This window comes from Cercospora kikuchii (genome assembly GCF_019650295.1).
Source record: "Cercospora kikuchii DNA, contig_00008, whole genome shotgun sequence".
In the NCBI taxonomy this organism is placed as follows: Eukaryota; Fungi; Ascomycota; class Dothideomycetes; order Mycosphaerellales; family Mycosphaerellaceae; genus Cercospora; species Cercospora kikuchii.
The window spans coordinates 1,195,109-1,207,993 of NW_025408589.1; the positions used below are offsets into that span (position 1 = coordinate 1,195,109).

General features: G+C 53.0%; 3 protein-coding genes across 3 annotated transcripts; all 3 read right to left on the reverse strand.

The window, feature by feature from the left end:
• Positions 1-171: 171 nt before the first annotated feature.
• On the reverse strand, positions 172-1,562 carry CKM354_001165900 (uncharacterized protein; the record flags this gene model as incomplete). Its single annotated transcript, XM_044807158.1, has 3 exons — positions 172-878; positions 1,010-1,122; positions 1,435-1,562. The coding sequence occupies 3 exons, from the start codon at positions 1,560-1,562 to the stop codon at positions 172-174; spliced, it is 948 nt and encodes a 315-aa protein (XP_044663093.1).
• Positions 1,563-3,427: 1,865 nt separating this feature from the next.
• On the reverse strand, positions 3,428-5,023 carry CKM354_001166000 (uncharacterized protein; the record flags this gene model as incomplete). Its single annotated transcript, XM_044807159.1, has 2 exons — positions 3,428-4,809; positions 4,903-5,023. 2 exons carry the CDS (start codon positions 5,021-5,023, stop codon positions 3,428-3,430), a joined length of 1,503 nt encoding a protein of 500 aa, XP_044663094.1.
• A 1,960-nt stretch (positions 5,024-6,983) lies between these two features.
• CKM354_001166100 (uncharacterized protein) lies at positions 6,984-9,335 on the reverse strand (the record flags this gene model as incomplete). The annotated part of the gene is made up of 6 exons (XM_044807160.1): positions 6,984-7,155; positions 7,212-7,271; positions 7,327-7,941; positions 8,005-8,305; positions 8,759-8,805; positions 8,896-9,335. The coding sequence occupies 6 exons, from the start codon at positions 9,333-9,335 to the stop codon at positions 6,984-6,986; spliced, it is 1,635 nt and encodes a 544-aa protein (XP_044663095.1).
• Between the last annotated feature and the right edge of the window lie 3,550 nt (positions 9,336-12,885).

Below are 12,885 nucleotides of genomic sequence, written 5' to 3' on the forward strand. Positions count from 1 at the left end.
AGACTAGATACAGGAGGTTTTGAGACATTGTTTGTGGCTCTGTTGACGTCCGCGGGGTAGCGACTGGCAGCGTGTTCATGAAATGGAGTGGATGAGACATGCCGAGTACGATGCCATTTCTTGGGACTTGTCGACGAGATAGTTCACCTTCCATCCATCGGCTCATCCAATTCAATACTCCACAAAGCCTTCCATGACCTTTACAGCCGACCCGCCAAGTTCGACGTGCTCGACAGCTTTCAGATCCTCGGTCAATGTTACAGTTACCTCGATATCAGACTTCCTACCCATTTCCACTCCTTGCGTAATGCTAAAGTGCGTAATCTTGCTACTGCCTCTCTTGAGCGCAACATAGCACGCAAAGCCGCAGCCCGCTGAACCTGTTGCAGGGTCTTCGAATAGACCTTCGATCATACGAGACTGCACTGTGATTTTCTCGATTCCGTCAGATGATTTGGTGGGAGTGGCAGTGTAGACATAGTAATATGAACCCGAGAAGCCGACATTCCAGTCATCGTCCAACTTTGGCGAAGGCTTGAAAGATGTGCTGACGGCACCGAGTGCTTTTAAATCAGGCAATTCGACTGCAATGAAATTCATTCCTTTGACAGGACTGACGATCGCGATGTTCTGCTGCGAGAGCTTCACGGCCGTCTTCAGCGCAGGCTGCAGAGTGTGGACCTCGTCCACTGTGAAGGGATACTGCACATGCTCATGGAAATTGTGAGCAATGCCTGCTGTAGCCACGCCTGTAGACGGATTGTACGTGAGTTCCATAGGTCCGGCGTTCGCCAATAATCGCCCTTTGCGCGAGTCAGAAGACGATTCGGCGGACAGGTTGCCCAGAGCGTAGACTGCGGCGCCGATTGTAGGATGACCTAATGTGGGGATTATCCGATCAGCATGTTACTAGTCCTGGAGGAAGCGGTGATCTGGTAGGGATGCACGTGCGATAGATGAAAGTTTCGTCGCGTCGCGTGGTAGATTCGTCGCACGTGAAAGAACGTACCGGCGAAAGGAATCTCGGCGTAAGTCAAGAAAATACGGACTCTCCATTCGGGTAGGCCATCTGCACCTCTCTTCGCATCGTGAACGATGATCGTTTCGCTGAGGTTGAACTCCCTGTCAACGCATTAGACGCACTTCGCTCTGGTATCACGCCTTCACATCTCGTGGGGTGAATTTCACCCCACCACAGTTACTGATGCTCAGGCATGCATGTCACGATGACCCATCTCGCCTCATTGCTTGAGTACGAGGGGCCGCCGAACATGCCCGCTCGACGCGATGCAAACATCAAGTCGTTGGTGATAGAGAAGGAGGTAGTGAAGTCAAGCGCCACATATAGACCTTCTCCTCTTCGAGCTTACGCGCAAAGAATCACGCCAGCTTCCAGAACGAGACTTTGCCTTGCATAGTGTACACTATACGTACCTCGCGATCTTTTGCATAACCTCCGTCGAGACCTCAACACCATCCGGCACCTTCACCACAGCCAGCGGATTCCCCGCGTATCTCTCCTTCGTGAAAACGTCCAAGGTCACGAATTCCAGCCGCGGCATCGTTGCGCTTCTTCTCGTCGTCAGAGCGAAGCTGTCAGAGACCGTCCTGAGGCTGAAAACCTATATCCGAAACTAGCAAGTAATATCAGATCAACACTAGAATTGTGATGACGACTCGCATGCGAGCTTCCCCGATAAGCGAAGGACGTGTGATGGATGGCTCCTTCTTCTTCTGGGGCGCGGCTGTGATACTGTATGCGCGTGACGGAACGTCCTTCCTTTGCAGAAGAGACAATGCAGAACTTCAGATTGAGTTTCGCGTGGAGGGCTGGAAGAACCACACTGTCGGGTCGTTGACAAGCGCAGGGTAGACGTATGCCGAGTCAGCTGATGGGCGAAGGATGCGGGTTGAGAAATACGAAGAAGCGCTTGGTTTTTGCTTGTGAGATGGTGTTGTTGGTGGAGGCGGAGTGAAGAAAGTAGATGTGACTGAAGCCTTGCCGATTAGATCGGGTCGGGAATGGAGAGATGGTGGACGTGTTGGGAACTAGTAGATGACTGTAAGCGGCAGAGATGGAGTCAGGAACGCGAGAAGGGCGCGCGCCCTGCATGCGACGTTTTCATTCGAAGCTCGTCGCGTGTGCAGCACCGCGCGTGTTGCAGACGATAGCAGCCCAAAGGCAAGCCTCCAGTCGCCCGCGGTGAGAGCAGACGAGCTGATGACATGCTTCATTGCTGCTGCTGTTGTTGTTGTTGGGTTTCTTGTTGCAGGTCAGAAGGAAGAGCAGCAACAGCCAAGGTTTTTACCTGCCAAAAGCCGAAGAACACCCGACTCAGTTGACAGGAGTGACAGCTGACTGGCTCACCTCACCTCACTCCAATGTGTATTGAAAGAATACAAAATCACACGTGAAGTGAACACAATGAAGAAATGAAGACTCCCTCTCAACCCTCCCCAAATCTCAAGAACCCGACCATCGTTGATCGGATTCTCCAGTTCCGGCTGTCCGGTCCCTGGTACAGTGTTACCTTTTCAAATCGAATCACCGTACCATTCAACCCACACATGTATCTCCCTTTCCCAACGAACAAGAAACACTTCATCCGGGTTCGCGGGACAACAAAGTGATCCATGCGAATTCATACACATTATTTGATCCCGAATCGTCAGAGGTTGTACAAGCGACGAGTGGTATGGGAAAGACATAGATGTTGTGCAGCCTTTAACGGTGTCTGACATTATCTGCCCGGCAAATGATCAAATCGTCAAGTTGGAGAAGATTAGCCGCGAACGTTGAGTATTGACTGTTGCGGTGTGTAGGTCATGATGATGATGATGAGGATGACATTGAAACCAAGTTTATTGTGAACGAGAAGAGGAGATGTTGTGGTAGTTCAATGCTTCAATTTGCAAATCGTGAAGCTACGTATCAGAACACGTTGACGTTGACGATGCCTCGTCGATCGACAAACTACCAAAATTCTCAATTGTCCATCTCGTGGATCGCATACTTTCTGCTTTCCTCGCGTCAAGTGTTCATGAGCGCTCCCAACTATTCCCAATGCTGGATCATCATCCTGTGATCAATCGGTAAACCTTTTTTCCGTTTTCCCGCTTTTGCCTGTTCTTTTTCGTCCGCGAGGACACTTCTTCTGCCGTTGCAGTTCTTCTTCTTAATTTTCAAAAACCGGTCTCTTTGAGACCAATGCTCCACCCAACCCATGACAAAAGGAAGGGTCTGAACTCCAAGCAGTACCACTGCTCCATATGCTATGCGTTGAACTTTGCGGAAAAGGAAACCCAGAGCGGACCGGCTCTGTATAATGCATGCTCATCGTGTTATCGTTACAGTTTCGTCAAAGGAAAAATGGGTCGAACAATACAAGGTGGCGAGCCATGTAGAAGTGAAAGATTGGGCGGGCCGTTATACTTCATTGCCTCCAAGCTTGCCGGTCTTGCCTTGGGCCATTCGAGCTTCAATCAATGCTCTCTCTCGACGCATGGCGTCGACGTCGAAGGCGGGAGTCTCTGAAAATTGGCGGCTGCCGAGGCCAGATGTTTTGCGCTCACTGAGTGCGCCCAGGCTACGCATCTTCCTCAGCAGAGGCCTATCCTGTGCAGGTGCGGCGGCGGGTATCTCGTAATCCGCGATCATCTCGGTCGCCTCGGTCCTGCTACGGCCAATTGACTTGAGTCCGCGTGCCAGTCGCTCCATGCCGGTTCCTCGTCGGTTGCCGCCCGAAGGAGTCTTCGGTCGTACAGAGTGTGAGGGTGAGGGAGGAGTTGCATTCGAATCACGTCGGATGATACTTGACTCCGCAATAGAAGTAGCGCCGATACTTGTGGTCGAGTCGAGTCGTCTGCGCAAGTTTTCTGTGCTCGCAGCACTGCCGAAGCTGACGCCAGAGTCGGCCTTCTTACGGCCACGTTGCTCAGTTTCGGGGATGCTGTCGAAGCTCGCGCTGGAATCTGCTTTCCTAACGTGCTTGGTTGGAGTGCGGGGCATTCCCGTGGCGACGTTGACGCCAACATGGATGCACTCATTGATCATGCTGTTGGCTACCTGGAGGTACACGCTGAGGTTGCGGACGACAGCTTCCCAGCCGTTGTTGTCATGCGGTGCCTTGCCTTGTTGCATAAGATTGGTGAGTATGCGAGGGCCGCTCTTCTCAACAGCTTGGACGTATTTGAAGAAACCATCTCGTTGGGACTTGAGTACAGCGGGCGTCAAAAGGGTTGTCGGTTGTGCTTGCTCGGTAATGCCAGCCGGAGGGTAGAGTGTGTTCAGCATTGCCACACAGTTGTGCTTGTGAAAGGGTTGCAGCGATAATTCGTTGATCAAGATCCATCGACGAAGGCCAATCCAGACTTGCGTGTAAAGGGTGTCGATCTTCTTCTCCTTTTCCTCTAGAGACCTGACCCATTGCAGGTTGCGGGGCGAGAGCGAAGCCACATCTCGGTCCAGTGCATCGCGGTCAATGCCAAGACGACTCATTGCAGAAGCGGCTTCGCGCCGTCTGCGGGTTTCCAGATCTTTGAGGTAGTCGAGTCCAGTGAGCGCCTGCGGGAAATCCACGTGGGGAAGCTGAGGAGTAAAACACCTCTGAACGAAGGCAGTGATGAATGAGGGAGGCAGGGTTTGCTGCTGGTTGCTCAGCTGTGATAGCTGCGACATGAGACTTTCAGTGAGCGACGCGGTTGATTGAGTATCTGGTGTGAAGGATCCTTGTGAGAGATTTGGCGAGGTGCCATTGCTGGTTGGGGTGCTTGGGCTTGCCGCGTTCTTGGGCGCGCAGTTCAAGCTGTCTGCAAGTCGAAGCACGTAAGCGGAGGTCTCGATGAAGACTGGATCTCACTTCGACGGCGGGGTGAGGTGCATCAAGGGACGAGTCGACTTACACATTGTCTTCAAAGGAATCTCATAGCTGCCCGGATATGTGAGGATGTGATCCAGGATGAGTTGATATGACGAGCCATTGGAGGAGACGGAAGAGCCCGAAGAGCGATTGGGTGTCGACATGGCGGGCAGAGAAGCACGGTCTTACGTCGTCGGCATAAGCAATAGCAGCGGCGACAATGAGTGCGGGCGAGATGAGATGTCGAGGCTTGGGTGAGAAGGGCAAGTGAGAGGCGGGATAATGAAGGTGATGGCGGCTGTTTGTGTTGTCGGCGTCGTCGTTGTTGTGGTGAGCGACGGGTCTCAATTTCCAGGGCCCAAGGTGCGTAGACTGGTGTGGTTCGCGCGGACGGGGAAGTGAAGGTGTTTTGAGGGGCGCTGGCTCTGGTCGGGTCGCGCAAATCTGGAGTTGAGGCGCGGGTCGTGTTTTTCTCGGCGCTGGCGTGCAAGCTGCCGGCGGATGGAAGAATCGTGCAGACGCGACAAAAGCACCGTCACAGTTGCAGGACTGGCGTGTGGGAAGTATGAAGCAATATGACAGGATACAGCAACAAGATACTGCCGAGGACGTGGGCGACAGATAACAGCGCCGTCGCCGTCTCCTCTTTTTTCCTCGTCGCTCCTCTTCACGAGCCTTCAACGGCCCTGGCTTTTGCGGCGTTGTTGTGGATGCGGAACCTCCAGCCGGGCGCGCGTAGCCGCGACCGCGGATCCAACGCTACTGGGTCTAGTTTAGCGCAGGAAGGCCAAAGTTAAACGCGTGAGCCGGCCGCCGCCTTCCCACAGTTCCTCCTAGCGCGGACGCCCAATGCTAGCACCGGACACTGAGCTCGCGTGCTCTAGACGATCTGCGTACGAGGACAGGATAAGGCGAAGGCCGGCAAGAGCAGTGATGATGGACAGCAGCGACGAAGGGCGAGCATCCCGCGACGAACACCCCCATCCGCTCCATCGTACCCCCCTCCAACAGCGCGACCAAACCCGGCCAGCGGAATTGCGCATACTGCAGCCCTTCTGCGCCATCTTGACACGCTTGACGTCTGTCCCGATCCAGCGCGTTCCAGGAGGGAGGTTCACGCGCGCCGACCGCGGGCCTGGTCTGTGGGCTCGAGCTACGACGCCAGTCTCACTTTGTCCGCGATCGCCCCGCGGGACCTGCTGCTAGTACCATCTGGGCGGCGACGGCACAAACAGGAGACGTCCAGAAAGAGCCCATGCGGTGCTTCTACAACACTTCAACACCAGCGCCGATTGCCTGCAGCCACGCAGCCAAGCGAACAGAGGCAGCCCACGCTAAATGTCTAGCTGTGGCCTTGACGGAACGGGCCTCAGGCTAGGTCGTTCATCACACAACAAGTGGACCGCGTTTGTGCTCGAGCTCTGTTCCTGACCCTCCCGGAGTTCCCCACCATCATCGTAAACTCGTTTGTAGGCCCTCCCCGCTGAAACGGCACAGCAGGGCCAGAGCGGAACGGAGCGCGGCAAAGAGGCTCGCTATTGCGAATACAGTCTTTGCGTCCCAACGGGTAGGCGAGAGCAAGATGTGCTCTCGACCATGGTCCTCGATTATGACAATTCTCGCATCTGCAACGCCCATGCTGCGTTCTGCAATGCACTCTGCGGTAGCTGGACGCTGGAATCCGTGAGGCGGAAGCCCTTCCTATGCATCTACTCCTACTACCGTACAGCAGCCGTGAACACTTATACTGCAGCACCCTGCATCCGCAATGCAGAAGAAGGCCGGGTCCTAGGAGGCTGCAGATCTTTTCTAGGAAGGCATCGACTTTCCCAGCTCGACCAATGCACTTTGACAGAATCTTTCTTTTCGGGCTGACAGTTGGCCCATTTTTACGATTCCAGCAATGCTGTTGGCTGCTTGTTGGGTGACAGTTTTCGTGACAACGAATCACAGGATATCTGCAAAGACGGCAGCTAATGTCGTTCTAATGTTGTTGACCTGCATACTGACGGAGCCACAGGAGCCGTGGTGGGGCAGGAATGTCCAAAAGAAGGAACAAACGAGGCACATGAACGAACAATTCTGTTGTCTTCATTGATGACACGTCACAAGAAATGCTACCAACTATGCCGTTCGGCTCTTCACGAATGCAACATGGACTCCAGCCGCAGGTGCAAGCACGATATCCGTCTTTAGCCCCGGATGCTCGCTCATTCGGCTCTCGACTTTCTCAAACGATTGCAGTATTCTCACCACGGTATATGCCAATTCCGTCAATGCGAACTGCTGGCCGATACTTCAAAAAATGTTAGCAATGACACATGTCTCACATGCGGGCAAGCTGCTACTTACCATATACGTGGCCCGCCGTTGAAGGGAATGTACGACCAGGATTTTGGGGTCCAGTTGTCCCTTTCGAAAAGTTAGCAATGGCACAGGTCTCACATACAGGTAAGCTGTTGCTTACCATCGTTCTGGCACGAATTTCATATGATCCGGAAAGCCGCTTGATGCGGGAGGATAGATATCTGCGCGGCGCTGCATGATCAATGTGGAATAGCCGATGGGGGTATCCTTTGTGATGCCAATTGGCTCTGTGCCGTCTGGTCCGCCACCTCGAGGTAGGGTGCAGTCCTGGAGTGCCACTCGAACGTTGTATGGCACAACGGGATACAGGCGGAGCGTTTCGTTGATGACATGATTGAGATAACGCATCGACTTGAGATCCTCGTATGTGGGCACTTTGTGTTCGCCGACACGACCGACGATCTCCTCACGCAGCTTCGCTACGATCTTTGGCTGCTGAGACAGTTCGTAAAAGAGCCATGAAAGAGTAACGGCCGTTGTGTCGCGGCCAGCGAGTAGGACTGCGACGAGCTGATCTCGCAACACTTGCCTGTCTCGGGTGTATGCAGCAATGGCGTGCAGGAAAGTATAGCCTTCGTCGGATTTGGTCTTCTTCTCCAGCTCCTCCTGTGGCAGCGCAAGTGCTTGGTCGATGTATCGGTCGGTGAACTTATTGAGGATTCTGAGGCCTTCGTGGAACTTCTTCTTCGGAATGAGACCTCGAATCGGGCCAGCTCTACAAGGTCAAACGATCAGCCACAATATCCTGTACTATGGCTTGCCAGGATCTGAGACTTACCTGGCAATCATGGCCTGGACGTTCTGGACGTCATTGAAGGCTTGAGCGAATTCGGTCTCTCCATTGTCCAGACTCTCGACTGAGGCACCAAACAGGAAATCCGTTGCAGCGTCCAGCGTGTAACGGAATACCAAATCATCTACTCGTACTGTCGCGCCATCGGAACTTCCAGCCAGCATGGGCAGCAACTTCTGAACATGGTGCTCAAACTTGTGGAGATCAGAAACACGGTCCTTGATGAATTGCGGACGCAGCAATTGTCTGGAATTGTGCCAGAGGTCGCCATCCGTGGTGAAGATGCCTGGTCGAGATTGTCAGCCTGATGACCCTGGTTCAACAACTTGAAAGGCAAGTGCGATCGACAGGGTGTTTCCAAGTCCCTTCCCATTACAAATGCGAACTGAGGAGCGCCATCTGCAAAGCATATTACCGCGAGCTTGGAAGCGAACAGTTGGACATGGTTACCGGCGGGCTGCAGTCCGGATGGCATGCTCCCTGCAGCCGGATCTCATGGTACCTTTGCCACTTCTTCCTCGATCCAATCTTGCAGCGTGCAGCTCATCCGTCGCTGAGACTGATCAAGCCACAAACAGTATCGTCTTCCCCGGGTATGCCACAAAGCTTGCCCCCAGGATTCCTGCGATGCTACCTTGTCTCTGTGGCGCATATATAGCCGTTTTGGCGAACCTCGTCGTCGCTGTCCAAGACAAGGAATGGCAAAGTACGAAAGCAGAATGGGGAAGAGAACACTTACTCAGTCCCAAGAAGTCACGCCATTCCTTGCGAAATTGAGGGCCCTTACTTTTACACTCGTCAGCTGCGATTACGATGATACCCGGGACAAGATCTTCGCGGCGCTGGGCGAAGATGCCTTCTCGCGACCACACTCACCCATAGTCCGCAAATTGTGTCGCCAAAATCGCCTTAACATTCTCTTCGTCCGCAGTGAACACGATTCTGCCTCCCAGTGTCACCGACTCAACAGTATACGGATACGTCTTATCCTCCGTCCTCTTGAAGAATTTCAACCAGAACTCGTGATTGCGATGCTTGCTGAAGTAGTACAGAGCTTGCGCGATCATGCCCAAATTGAGAGGAGTGTGTGTGCGAATGGTAACAGCATGTTTACCCAATCGTCGGATCCGTCGCTCTTCGTCGAAGTGCGTGATACATTTTGTCAACCATGTGCCGATCACCGAGAAGGTGAGAACGTTGCAGATGAGCGGCGAGCCGTGGTGGGCGGGGAGGACGACGTAGGTGGTGTACGCGATGGCGGAGCAGATGAGCGTGAGCCAGAACAGGCGGTCGTACAGGTAGTAGACGAGGAACATGGTTGCTTGCTTGCTGTTCCGCCTCGTCTTCGGCTGAACCGACTTGCGACAGGTACAGTACAATGACAATGGGCGAAAAGAACTGGACGAGGCGCTTCCCTTTGTCACATATATGGACACACCACGCAAGGTCAAGAAGAACAACAAGAAACAAGACGTCCCTCGCTTTCGCAGCAGCGTCTCTTATTACGCGTAGGAAGAGCGTCACAAGCCCTCGTCTAGGTCTTGTCTTGTACGTCGGTCGCTTGCGTCGCCAACGTGCCTGGCCATTTTTACCTTTCTTCCCCACTTGCACGTGAAAGACAGCCTGTGTCGGCTGAACAATTGGCCCGGAAGGAATGCGAAGCGGCCAATCATTATGCTTACATACGAAATTTGCCTTCGTGTACGAGATTCCCCACACTGTGCGACACCATGTTTGTGCATCGGGACATTCTAACGCCGACGGCTTTGTCTCTGTATAAGGAATTGGATACTGTAGGGCTGTGCATGGCTGTATACGACTGCGAGGTTTGTGATGGTTTTTCCTTTTTTCACATGCACACTGGCCATTGTGGTGCAAATGCGAGAACGAAGACGATGATGTTTAATTCTTCCGTTGCTCCGCTGAATGCTAATTCTGCTGTTGATAAAACAGGTCGACTCGAGTCTTCAGAGTCAGTGAACAGGCAACACACGCAGACGCCAATGCTCTTTTCGCGCAAGGTTGAGCTTTTGCCCAGAATGGTCCAGAATGAGATGAGGGCAGAAGGACCAGGTCACGTATTTTCCGTCATCTTCGCAACCTCAGCCATATTCGTGGTCACTGGACCATTGCAACAAGTTTTGAAGTTCTTCGCGGATCATCATGATGAGTATCACAGCGTGTATTCGTTGTGCTAGAACACTCGATGTTCAAATTCGATTACATTGACAGATCTCGAGATCTCATATTCTTTTCTGTCAAAGACATGATCGTCACAAGCACTATGCAATGTTAGCAGGGGTATCCTGGTGACCCACCGGTCTTATAGGGCACTTCACTACACTTCGCAGCCGAAATCTGATACCTATGCAACCCACCGAAGAGAGCAAGCTCATCAAAGAATTAAGAATATTTCGGATCTTCTAACCTCCCGCTCCGACTAACTTTTTGAGGCCTTGGAGGGATGCAATAACCTTCATCGACCTTTTCCATCTTGAATACCGCGAGAATAGTGATCATTCATACCAAGGATCATATCATGCCGCGGACAAATTTCTGGCAGAAGGTACTTTGGACGAGAGTACGAGAGTCTCCCTGGATACCCAGCTCGTGGCCCGGAAGAAACACATGATTATCCTTTGTGATTTGCTTTGAAGACAACCAGAGGCAATTCAATACGGTTCAGGGCTGACAAGGTGAAGGTGTCCTCGGGAGCATTGTTCCAGCTATTCCTCTTGTCTGGCCGTATCCACTTCTTCCGGTAGAAGTCCATATGGATGATGAGCATGTTGCGCCTGATTTCTGCCTCGCTCTCGAAGCTCTATGCGACTCTTTATACCGGTACAGGGCTGCGCACGATTCCTGGATGTCAGCCGACATTTCTCTTTGTTTGTGAGACGAGTATGGTGGCTCACATAACCATGGAAAGCCCTACGGACCCTTGCCCACAGCATGCGGCGAGGAAACTGGCAGGAAGTCATCAGCAAAGAGCAATGCAGGGAAGTCGTTCATGAGTTGTGGCATCGAATTGCTCGCAGTATGGCATCGTACTGATTGTCACGTTGTTATGGCAGAAGTCCAAATCATGTGGTTCGTGCCAGGTATGCATCGGAAGAACACATGCAAGTAAAGTATCTACAAGAACTAGCAAAGGACAGCAATACTTCACCCTCCATCTCTCTTCATCTTCCCTGCCTCTTCTGAACTTCCGTCCGCTGCCGATGTCCCAGCCACAGAAGGCATATCTGTCCTATAATCCTCCAAATCCACGCAAAATGGTTGCTCTCTACAACAAGCGTAAATGCAAACTTTCGATGACCCGGGTCCTCCACAGTCCGAGTTGCTAGAGCAGTCTTCATAGACATCAGGGCAGCCGGGGCCAGCAGACATGCAGTAGCCCGCTGTCGGGTCGTCTGTGTCTGGATGGCAGAAACAGGCTCCGGAAATGGGTGACTCCAGGCAGTAGCTTGAGCTCGCACAGCGAGCAGGATTGGCGCAGTTGCGTTTGGGCTGACATGTCAGAGTTCTTGGGTTGCAAGTTGATAGAGAGGAACATGATGTGGTGACGTAGGCTGTTTCCACGATGGGTTGTTCGGATGTGGTGGAGACTATGCAGGCGCAGACAGTGTTGGATATCCTGTGGGAGCGCCGTAGTTGTTGAAGCGCTGCTGCTGGTCCAGTCTCGTGGTCAATCAGTGTGCTGTCTTCTTCTTGCCTCGCTTTGATCTTCGCAGGCGGCGCAGCGGTGGGGTCTGGTCGGCATTGTGTGATTGTGGTCGTGATTGTTGCCGGGAGTTGTTGAGGTGGCACCAAATTCGAGCAATAGGTCTGCGCTGGCGCATAGTTTTCCAGTAGAGCTACGAACTGGCCCACTTGTCCATAGCGGCACTCGCTGTCATTAGCTGCGGCTGAGGTGGAGAGCAGCATCAGCGCGACCGCCGTGACGGAGCGCATCGTGCATGAAGAGTCGTAGAACGTAGGCGAATCCAGTCGCGAGCCTCGCTGAGGCGTTTGCTCCAGGCAATGTCGTCTTCTCTAGAGTCTCAGACCCGTGCGAGAGTGAGGTGAGGTGCCTCCGGCAGTCTCTGTGAAGTGATTGCCCGCGCTTGGCAGAGTGACCAAAGAGGAGTATAGTGTTGGTGGCTGCAGCTCCAAATCCAGAACAAGTACCACGTTCCTGGACTCAATAGTTCATCGTTCTTCTGCGAAGTACCCCGTTTCTTCCCTTTTCAGAAATGAATTCAGCTCCTGGCTGTAGTCTTCGCTACCTTCGTCCAAAGATGACCGGTGTCAAGAGCGACGACGAAACGTCTTTGGAAAGGGCAAGGCTGAAGAGGAAACGCCATGTTGCTCGTAGTGTGCCCTTAGTGCCAGCTCGGCGCCCGTAACCTCGCTCTCACCACGCGAAAGCAGCCGAAGCGCGACGAAGATCTCCCAAGAAGGTTGAAGTGGGCTGTGTCGCGCCGAAGCAAGCGACAAGGAGGGGCCGTTCTGGGCTACGTCGCAAACTTGTCAAATCCGATAAGACCTGCCCGTTTCTTCTGCTGAGAGTGCTGACAATTCGCGGCTGGGAAGAGCAACTTTAGGTTCAAAGTGCACCAATTGAGAACGTGCCGACGGCCCTTGAAGCTGCGGGTGCGGCCACGCGGTTTGCAGTCAATGAAAAGTCTACTGACCAAGTAGGAAAGTGGAGCGTTCGCATGAGCTCGAAAGTGGTCTTGATGGATCAATGTTCATAAGCGAAGTATTGGATGGCATGTATAGCAGTCGGATCGGTGAAGTCGCACAGACTCCTGCCTGAGGCTTCAAGGCTCCTCAACGTGTCTAAGAAACCACGCCTCATTTGAACTTTTCTCTGAGACAAGT